General features: G+C 38.6%; 2 protein-coding genes across 4 annotated transcripts in view; one reads left to right on the forward strand and one right to left on the reverse strand.

Annotated features, from left to right (window-relative positions):
- The window catches only part of CHPT1 (choline phosphotransferase 1), a 30,446-nt gene extending 24,865 nt beyond the window's left edge, over positions 1-5,581 (forward strand). The window contains exons 5-9 of one of the 2 annotated variants that reach the window (XM_069095241.1): positions 7-138; positions 1,294-1,452; positions 2,015-2,140; positions 2,877-2,987; positions 5,369-5,581. In XM_069095241.1, the coding sequence (XP_068951342.1) occupies positions 7-138; positions 1,294-1,452; positions 2,015-2,140; positions 2,877-2,987; positions 5,369-5,413 (573 nt within the window). In that variant the 3' untranslated portion in view covers positions 5,414-5,581. The remainder of the gene's footprint in view (positions 1-6; positions 139-1,293; positions 1,453-2,014; positions 2,141-2,876; positions 2,988-5,368) is intronic. The other variant, XM_069095242.1, reaches the window with a different exon arrangement.
- Positions 5,395-9,787, reverse strand: part of SYCP3 (synaptonemal complex protein 3) — a 25,000-nt gene continuing 20,607 nt past the window's right edge. Inside the window, exons 7-8 of one of the 2 annotated variants that reach the window (XM_069095244.1) lie at positions 5,587-5,691; positions 5,395-5,448 (exon numbers count right to left, since the gene is read on the reverse strand). In XM_069095244.1, the coding sequence (XP_068951345.1) occupies positions 5,395-5,448; positions 5,587-5,691 (159 nt within the window). Of the gene's footprint in view, positions 5,449-5,514; positions 5,692-9,787 lie in introns of those variants that run through there. The other variant, XM_069095243.1, reaches the window with a different exon arrangement.

Genomic DNA, 9,787 nt, shown 5'->3' on the forward strand with positions numbered 1-9,787 from the left:
CCAAAGATCCCTGTGATTGAAGTCAAACTGAAGCTTTTCCCTCTTCTCGGAATAGTAGCAGGAGCATTTTTTTCCTGTTCTAATTATTTCCACACCATCCTCAGTGGTGGAGTTGGCAAGAATGGATCCACGATAGCAGTAAGAGCATTTTGCTTTCCTAAAGTATTGAGTTCATGTTGTTGCATGATTAATTTTACAGAGTTAACCCATAGAAACAGACGTGTCCCTTGCCTCACAAGAGCTGAAGACTGAGGGCTAAAAAGGGCCTTGAAGGCCTCATCCACTTTGTGATAGATGCTGCGACTTGGTAAAGCAGGCTCTGGGGTAGGGGGAGGTGGATGGGACAGCACCCAAGAAGATGGTGGAGAAACTTTTAAAAATGAGTTTTATTTATAAAACTCAAAATTTATAAAAATTGTCTTTATGTATAATTGGGGAAAATACTATTAAAAAAAGTGAATTTCATTAAAGATTTCAATTTCACAGAGACCATCTAGATAGTGCTGCATTCTTGCCTGGGCTCTGAAGAACACAGTCCTAAGAGGTGTTCTGATTGCACCCTTCTAAAGCATGGCTGGCTTCTTAACCAGACCTGTCCACCCTGGGCTTGATGTCACCCCAAAAATCTTAATACTTTTCTCAGCAATGCCATTACTCAAAACATCTTTGGAACAAACATCTTTTTGAGAACCTCTCTCAGAGCCCACCACCCCTCTTCTTTGGAATAGTTTCAGCTTTTGATTTTTAGAAACAACCAAAACTTGATCAAGGCTGAGCCTGGAAAGGGAGTAATACCTTTCTTGTTTGTGAAAGGGGGAGCCCATTGCTAAAAAGGGGTGAATTTAAGGAATGTGATCGTCTTCACTGTCACCTGTCTCCAAAGGCAGTGCCAAAAGAGGTCTAAAAACATTTTGAGCATTGTTGAGATAAGTGTATAAAATAGCCTCCCACCCAATTGTCTGTCACTGTTTAATGTTTGTTTAAAAAAAAAGCACATTCCTTTATATTTTGTAAAACAAGTTGGACTGTCCTGTGACTAACACTTAACAGCATAGAGCACGCAAAAGCTATTAGGGTAGTTGAGATGTTGTAGCTTGAATAACAACATGAGGGTAATCTATTTATCTAGTAAAGTAACTGGTTTTAGTGGTGGTCGATGCCCATAGCTAATACTTTGCTAAGGAAGAAATACCCCCACTAGATATTTAAAGAATAATAAAATTACTATTACTTCCAAGTTATTGCTGTTTTAATAGCACAGAACATGAAAATTATTTCCTGCTTTCTCTTTAGGGCACCAGTGTTCTGTCACCTGGCATCCATATAGGACTAGTTATTCTTCTAGCCATAATGATCTGCAAAAAATCTGCAACCCAGCTGTTTGAAAAACATCCCTGTCTTTATATTATAATGTTTGGGTGTGTGTATTCCAAAATCACGCAAAAATTGGTGGTAAGCAGTTTTGTTAAAAGTGTGTATATTTACTAAAGCAACTGGCACAGCCAACCAGGACAGTGACGTGTGTGAGTAGCATTCACAGGGGAGGGAGGTAGGTGGTGTTCATCCAGTCCTCTTATCACCATCACAGCCCCATTCCAATCTCTGGGCAGAGTTATTCTGTAGCCCGACTTCTGAGAATCAAAGTATAACCCAATATGAACCATTTTGTAGACAAAGAATTAGACTAAACTAATATACCTCTAAAACCTCATTTAAACTACTTCATTGGCTATATATTCCAAGTTATTCATGATAAATAAGTTATCTTAGGGAACTTGGATACAGGCAAATTGAATCAGCTAGACATCTCTAAATGTTTTCAGAAGTACAAGCACTAAGTGATCTTTGGAATTGTTTTCTGTCTTAATAGGAAGACTTAGGTTTTGTTTGTTTGTTTGTTTTAAAGAATTAAGGGTAAGTTATTCAAACCTGTGAGAGTCTGTAAAGGCTATTTTCAAATTATTGTGTCATCTAACAATTTCTAAGTTATTCATTTGCCCCTTTTGTCCAAAAGGTTGCTCACATGACCAAAAGTAAACTAAGTCTACAGGACCCCGCATTTATTGGGCCAGGTCTTCTGTTTTTGGACCAGTACTTCAACAATTTTATAGACGAATACATTGTTCTGTGGGTAGCAATGGTGAGTGAGCACTTTGGTGAGAAGCTTTTGATCTTTTTGTACAAACCGCCGCCCCCACCTCCCCCCCCCCCCCCACTCCTAGCATCTGACTCTTACCTCTATAACAAAGGCCCTTGGGGAACTGCTGCTGCTACAAGCAGCCCTGCCTCTTACTGGCTTGAGGCACACAGGAGAGGTGAAACTGGTCACACAGCTAGTGTCAGAAGTGGGATTTAAACGAAAGTCTGGCACTCTCCCCTGTGCTAGGCTACTCCTTCAGGGCCCTGCCTCATGCATACACACACACTGGCTGTGTGACCTCTCAGAGCTCCAGACTTCTGTCTTCTGTGGTGGAATCCTTGATCTGCCTGAGTTGAAAGGAGCTCCCTCCATCACCAGGCATTTAAACCCTGTGGACAACTAACAGCCCTTGGTCTGGTCTCTATAATGTTAATTTCCTTTTTCTGACATGACTTTATTTTATGCTTTTAATATCCTTTCTTGGTTATTTCATCCAGATAGCCAAGTTCTCAAGGACAAAATGAGTCTAAAGTCCCTTCCAGATCTGATTCCTACCTTTGTGCCTCCACTAACAGATCTTATTCAGATTGTTAGGCTTCCTTCTCCCCGCTAAGTTGACTCTCACACTCCAAGACCAACAAGTTGCATGTCTCCTGAGCTGACCCTCTCTGCCACTGTGAGGTACCAAAGTGAGCTAAGTGCACTCTGATCTATTTTGTCTCTTTCTTTTTTCAAGTTCATCTCTTCACTTGATTTGCTGAGATACTCCACTGGTGTCATCTTGCAGATTGCAAATCACTTTCATTTACAAGTCTTCAGGATTCCATTTCCTCCTGCACCCGAACAGGTTCAAAACCATAATGACTAATAGCCCAAGGAGAAGAGGAGAAGCAATTAAGGGAATCCTAGGAGTGAAGGAAACCTCTACTCTTAGGAATAAAGATAAACTTTTCAAGAAAACCAAGTCCCTGAAAAGCACATTAATGTGGCCGTAACTGTCAGATAAGATATTTAATATAAAGCTAAGTCATGCAGATTCTGTTGTGTGTTTGTTTCAGTTCTCTTTCATCATTGAGGCTGGGTCCTAAAGCACAAATTTCAACATTAATATAGTATGGGAGCATCAGTAAAGTTTGCCTGTAAGAAATTACCTAAAATGGTTCTTTCAAATAAATATGCTTTTAATAAATATTCATTTTTACTGTCAAAAAATTTCAGGGCTGACAGAACTTTAAACAGAGAAGGCAGTTCAACACTTTTTAGACACACCTCAAGTGCACAGCTCATAATGCTGTCTTAATAATGGGCAAAAAGTGGTAAAGACATGCATGGGGGGGGGGGGAGCAGCTAGGTGGTGCAGTGAATAGAGTACCCAGCCCTGGAGTCCGGAGGACCTGAGTTCAAATGTGGCCTCAGACACTTAACACACACACAAAAAAAGACCTAGCTGTGTGACCTTGGGCAAGTTACTTAACCCCAATTGCCCTCCAAAAAAAAGAAAAAAAAAACATTCATCTGAAGTTAAAATATTGTCTTGGAAACATATTTGAATCAACCCAGCATTGTTTTCCATTTTTCTATTAGATGCAAAGGTGATCACTGTTCCAGTTCAAAAGCAATTACTAGCTCCTATATATGGATTAGTCCTAAGTCTTTTAATATTTTTCCAGTAAGAGAACTGTTTCTATAGAGTTCATAAATTATTTGGATTTGTGTTACCCAAAGAAAAGAACTAGAAATGAGTAGAATTTTTAAAAACTACTATATAAAAATAACCCTACATCTTAAAATCTAGGCCACATATTTGAGTAGCAGTACTTCAATAGAATGCTTTTAACTAATAATCTTACTTTTAAATTATTCTCCTAGCCCTCTCCCATTTATTCATTATTTATCATAAATGCCACCTACCTCCCAGTCTCAATTTGAGTAATTAAAAAGAATCAAAGAACTATTTCACATGTTAACAAGGTGAAAAAAAAGGCTGATTTTGCACTGAATTATATAAACTCGTCTGTTCTCCCTTCAAAGGGGAAAATACTCCTTACAAGAACTAAATATGATGAAAAACATCCTACAACTACTTATAAATAACTTTTGGACATTTTTTCCCCACAAAGGACTAAAGTCAATACATCCTCTACCCCTCTCCAAATTCTGAAACAGAACTGAAGATTTGTTTTGCCAGTATAGGCTTTGACCTGAGAGTAAGTTACATCTCTCTCTATGAGATTCTGTGGAAAGAATAATGTTCCCCTTAATTCATAATGTAAATTAACTTCTCCTTTGTAAACTACCACAGAGAATCTGTATGGACTTGTATTAGCCTATAAAAAATAAAATTGGGGGGAGAGGGAAAATATGAAAAGAGATAAAGTTACTCCTCTCCTCCTCTTGGGCACATTATTCATTTTGATCCTTTGATTTTCAGTAACCGGAATAAAACAAGCCTAACCAAATAATTTTCAAGCATGTGCTAATCAATTCTGAATTTATTAAATCCAGATGTGATTACAGATTTCGTGTGCTACATGTAAAAAAAAGTACATAGGTGCAATATTGCTTAAACTTGAATAAGAATGTAAAATCAAAATTCCATGTTATTTCATGTAAATATTCGGAAAAAACACTTGTTTTTGTATAGAGGCAGATAAATACACTAAGCAAGAATATTAAATAGTATCAGCTTGTAAAATGTATATGTTTATGAAATGTTTTCAATGCCAAGAGCATGTTATTTAATTGTAAATAACTTTCATTCCTTAGAACTGAAATTCACTCTCTTCAGTCTTTCAAACTAATGAATTACTTTCTTGGATGTTTTGTGTATTTTAGAACAAAAACTGATTTTTTAAAAATAACAGTATATATACTTACATGTTTCTCAGCACTCAATCTAATTAGCAATTGAAAGGCTCAGTATTTTGTGCAGCTAAAAAGAGTTAGTGAAACTGAAATGTGAAATTCATTTAAATATTTATTGCTAGAAGCCATTAGTTTTTAATTACCAACATTGGGGAAAAAATTCACCAATACCAAAGAATCTGAAAGATAGTACATTTAAACTTGCTATTTTACTGTTCATATAGGCATTTTCAGTCAATATAAAAAGAATCTTGCATTGATAAACAAACTATGTAATAACAGATATTAAACTAGCTTTCTTAAGCCACAGCAAATATTTGCATTTCCTTTAGCTAATGGTTGTAATTGTATCATATTACTTAGGTCCAAGTTCTTACTCCAAAGAGCCATCAGAATAACATGGATTGAAGAGATTTTCGAACACTTGCCATTTCTTGCTGCTGCTGTTACAAGAAAGGAGATATTAAAGAAATGTTTAATACTTTGATAAGTGACTTTAATATACTGTTTTATTTGATAAAAAATATGTAATGATTTAATCTTAATTTTTCCAGATAAAAGTATACCATATTATTACTTACAGTGTCCATCATAATTTTCTTTTGTAACATGGCCATTTCTTTTCTAAGTTCATTTTGTGCACCTGTAAGAAGGCTTTCATGATTCTTCTCCAAGTCTTCCATATTCTACAAAGTAAAAGGCCAGTACTCACTTATTAAAATACTACTTGTCTGTTCTAACAATTCAAAAATTAACTATTAATAGTCAAGTATACACAATTACCTACCACATGAATGGGTTGGGTTAACGAGAGAGGCAGAAAACCCTCTTACCTTCTTAGGTACATGAGACAAGGGCCGAATGAATGCTGTTAGAAATGTCCATTACTGCTGTTAAAGATACTGGAGAACAATGAGCAAGGAAAAAATAAGCAGGTCTGTGATAGCAGGAACACATTTTAAGGCCCCCTATGGGCTGTGCAAGCACTGTGCTAAATGTTAGGGATACAATGATATGTACCAGCGGAAATATATATACACCATGAGAGAGATGGGCATATCTATATATCTATATCCATACATGTATACACACACAAAATTTTTTCATACATATCACATAGTATTTAAGATTTGTGACAAGCTGGAGAATGGGGGTGAGAAAAGGTTTTTCCCAAACAATATTATCTGAAGACATCCATCCAAGTTTCTCAAGAGTAGTCATTTTCAAACTTCCCTGCCAATTAAAGTGGTCCTTAGTGATTTAGGAGGGGACCCAATTTACCTAGCAATAGCTAACATTTAGATAGAACACTTACTGTGTCCTCTATACGCTGGGCTAAGCTTCACAATTATTACTTCATCCTACCCTTACAACAACCCTGGGGAGGAGGCACTGGAAGCCTCATTTTAACTCTGGACTTCTTGACCTCCGGCTTGGAATTCTATCCAGTTTTCTTAGTAATGAATCCCGACAGATTTATACAACATAACTTCAGGACTCAAAGGCGCTTCATCGGCCAAGTCCAACCCATACCTGAAAAAGCACCCCTGCTATGACATGTCTGACAAATGGTCACCTGGTCTTCACCTAAAGAACTCGGGTGAAGAGTGATTCCATTACCTGCTGAGGCAGCCCATGCTACAGGTAGTCCTAAAAGTCTTAGTGCAGTTTCAGCTATACATGTATGTAGCATAAAAGCAAAATAAATATATGGTAATTTAGGTACAAAGCACAAGTATCACCAGGTCTTTCAATCAAACTTCACAAAGTCCTTTGTTATTCCCTGATTGCTCTTCTTTATATTTTCTGCAGTTTATAGTAGTTTCTTTCCTGGAAAGAATTTGCCTAGAATTGAAAACAGTACTCTGTGTGTGGTCTGACCAGGGCAGACTACCTCAATATTTGTCTTCTCCATATTTTGACGACTGCATTTCAATAGAATTAGTATTCTTTGTTATTCCTTGTTTTCATTTCATGCATTTAAAAACATGATTTTAAGAAACAGTCCACAGGTTTGCCAAAGGAGGCCAGATCATGACACAAAAAGGTTAAAAAAAACAAACTACTAAGGTCAGTAAGTGTATATGATTAATAATAATAGCAGACATTTACATAGCACCTACAAAATGAAGTCATTTGTTTCTCATGATAACCTTGGAAGCAGGGTGCTTTCATTCTCCCTGCATGACAGTTGAGGAATCTAGTTAAATTACTGGCCCCTGAATCACCCAACCACTGTGTGGCACTGGATTTGAACTTGGGTCTCCCTGACTCCAGGCCCAGAGCTCTCAGTAAATAAAGGCAAATCTAGCTTCTTCAATTCCATCCCCTCCCCTCCAAAATTTCACCTAATGGGAGAGACAACATGCCAACAACTATGCAGACAGGATCCCTACAGAAGAGATGGGGGCGGGGCGTGTCACCTCAGAAGAAAAACACCAACCACGATGGGAACCCGGACAGACCTGCTGCAGAATGTGGAATATGAGTGGGCCATGAAAGGGACACTCAAGGCTCTGAAGAACCCAAGAGAGGGTTTCTTATTTAATCTTGGAGGTAAGAGGGAGCCGATCAGGGAGTGTCATGATCACACCTGTTCTGTAGCAAGATCAGTGGTCCCAGAGTGGAGGGGATTGGGATGTGGGAATATGAAAGATGAGGATGCTGCACCAAGCAGAAATTGACTGCAGGAGTCTAGGTGACAGGTGAATCAGTCATCTCCTGAAGCAGCCCATCCCACTCTTGTCAAGTTTTAATGGTTAGGATTTTTTTTCCCCCTGAAACCAAGCCTGAATCTGTCTGCCACCCACTGCTCCTGTTTCTACCCACTGGATCCAAACCAAGAAAAGCCTAATCCTTTCTACACACGACAACCCTTCAAATACCTAAGCACAGCTATCACAACCCCTACTGAGTCTGATCACCTAGAAATGACACCAGCCACATTCATCATAGGGGATTAGAATGCCAAAGTAGGAAATAAAAAGGTAACTGGAATACCAGGCTAGTTTGGCCTTGCAGGACAGAATGAGGCAGAGCAGAGGCTAATAGAGTTTGGTCAAGGTAACTCACTGGTCATAGCAAACACTTTTTCAACCCAAAAATGACTACACAGAGACATCAGCAGATAAGTCAATATCAAAATCAGATTGATTATATATACTTTGCAGCCAACGATGCAGAAGCTCTACAGTCAGTTAAACAAGACCTAGAGCTGACTGGCTCAGATTATGAGCCTCTTACTGAAAAATTCAGAAAAACTGAAAAAAGTAGGGGAAACTATCAGACTGTATAAGTATGACCTAAATAACATCCTTTATGAATATGGAGGTGATGAAAAGATTTAAGGGATTTGATCTGGTAGATAGAATGCCTGTAGAACTGCAGACTGAGGTTCACAATTTTGTACAGGAGGCAGCAACAAAAAATATCCCAAAGAAAAAGCTGAGCCAAGAAAGGAAAACAGCTGTCTGATGAGGCTTTACAAACAGCCGAGGAAAGAAGGGAAGGATATACTCAATGCAGAATTCCAGAGAATATCAAGAAAATAGAAAAAGGTTTTCTTAAATGAACAAAGCAAAAGAAAACCAGAATAGGAAAAGATCAGATCTATTGAAAAAAATTAGAGATATCAAGGGGATATTTCATGCAAAAGTGAGTAAAATAAAAGACAAAAATGGTAGGGACTGTTAACAGAAGTAGAAGAGATTGAGAAGAGGTGGCAAGAATATTGTTCAGTTGTTCTTCAGTCACATACAACTCTTTGTGACCCCTTGTGGACTTTTCTTGACAAGAGATACTGCAGTGGTTTGCCATATCTTTCTCCAACTCTGTTTGCAGAGGAGCAAAATGAAGGGTTAAGTGACTTACCCAGGGTCACAAAAGAAGTCCAGATTAAAATTCAGGGAGATGAATCTTCCTGACTCTATGCCTGGCACTCTATACACCACACTATCTAGCTGCCCTTGGCAAGAATAGACAAAGGAACTATACGAGAAAAACTATCACTGATAACCATAATGGAGTGATTACTGACCTAGAGCCATAATCCTGTAGAATGAAGCTGAGTGGGCCTCAGGAAGCCTTGTTAACAATAAGGCTAATGGGTGTGTAAAGTGTAAATGGGAGCCTGTGACAGCAGCAGGCTGAGTGTACTCCCCTCCAGATGGCTTCCTGCTTTCCCCAGTATGTGCAGCCTCCTGGAAGCCCCCGCTGCTTAGGCAGTGTGGATCAGGACTGTAATAGGGTTGGTAGAGGGGGCATGCAGCAAGCATATGTATATAATGGATGCTTTGACATTATTATGCTCCTTTTACCACTTTGTTTAAATATTTTTCTAAAGTAATGATGTTTGTAGAGGTAACTAAAGCATACAAAAGACGAAGGCAAACATGCAAAGTAATCTGAATGAAGGACATACTATGCGACCCTCAATGCAGACAAGTATCCAACAGCACCCATGCGGGGGTGGAACTACGGGTGACAATCAGCTGACAGAGGAAGGCAAGCTTGACAAGTACCGTGTTTCCCCGATAATAAGACACTGTCTTATTAATTTTTTTGGACAGAAAAACACCAGAGGGCTTATTTTCAGGGGAGGGCTTATTTTAATGAACATTGACAGCAATTTTAATAAACAGGTAAATGTGAACAAAAAAAATGTACCTTTATTCAATAAGCAAATCACTGGGGAAGAACAGGATGACGAGCTCACTGCTGCAGCTCTGATTGGATGCAGCTCGGAGCGCGGCGTGCGTTTCACGGGGGGGGGGGGGGGGGGGG

Source organism: Petaurus breviceps, unplaced genomic scaffold, assembly GCF_028583685.1.
Source record: "Petaurus breviceps papuanus isolate PSGF00001 unplaced genomic scaffold, PetGlider_PUasm1.0 225, whole genome shotgun sequence".
NCBI classification, from domain to species: Eukaryota; Metazoa; Chordata; class Mammalia; order Diprotodontia; family Petauridae; genus Petaurus; species Petaurus breviceps.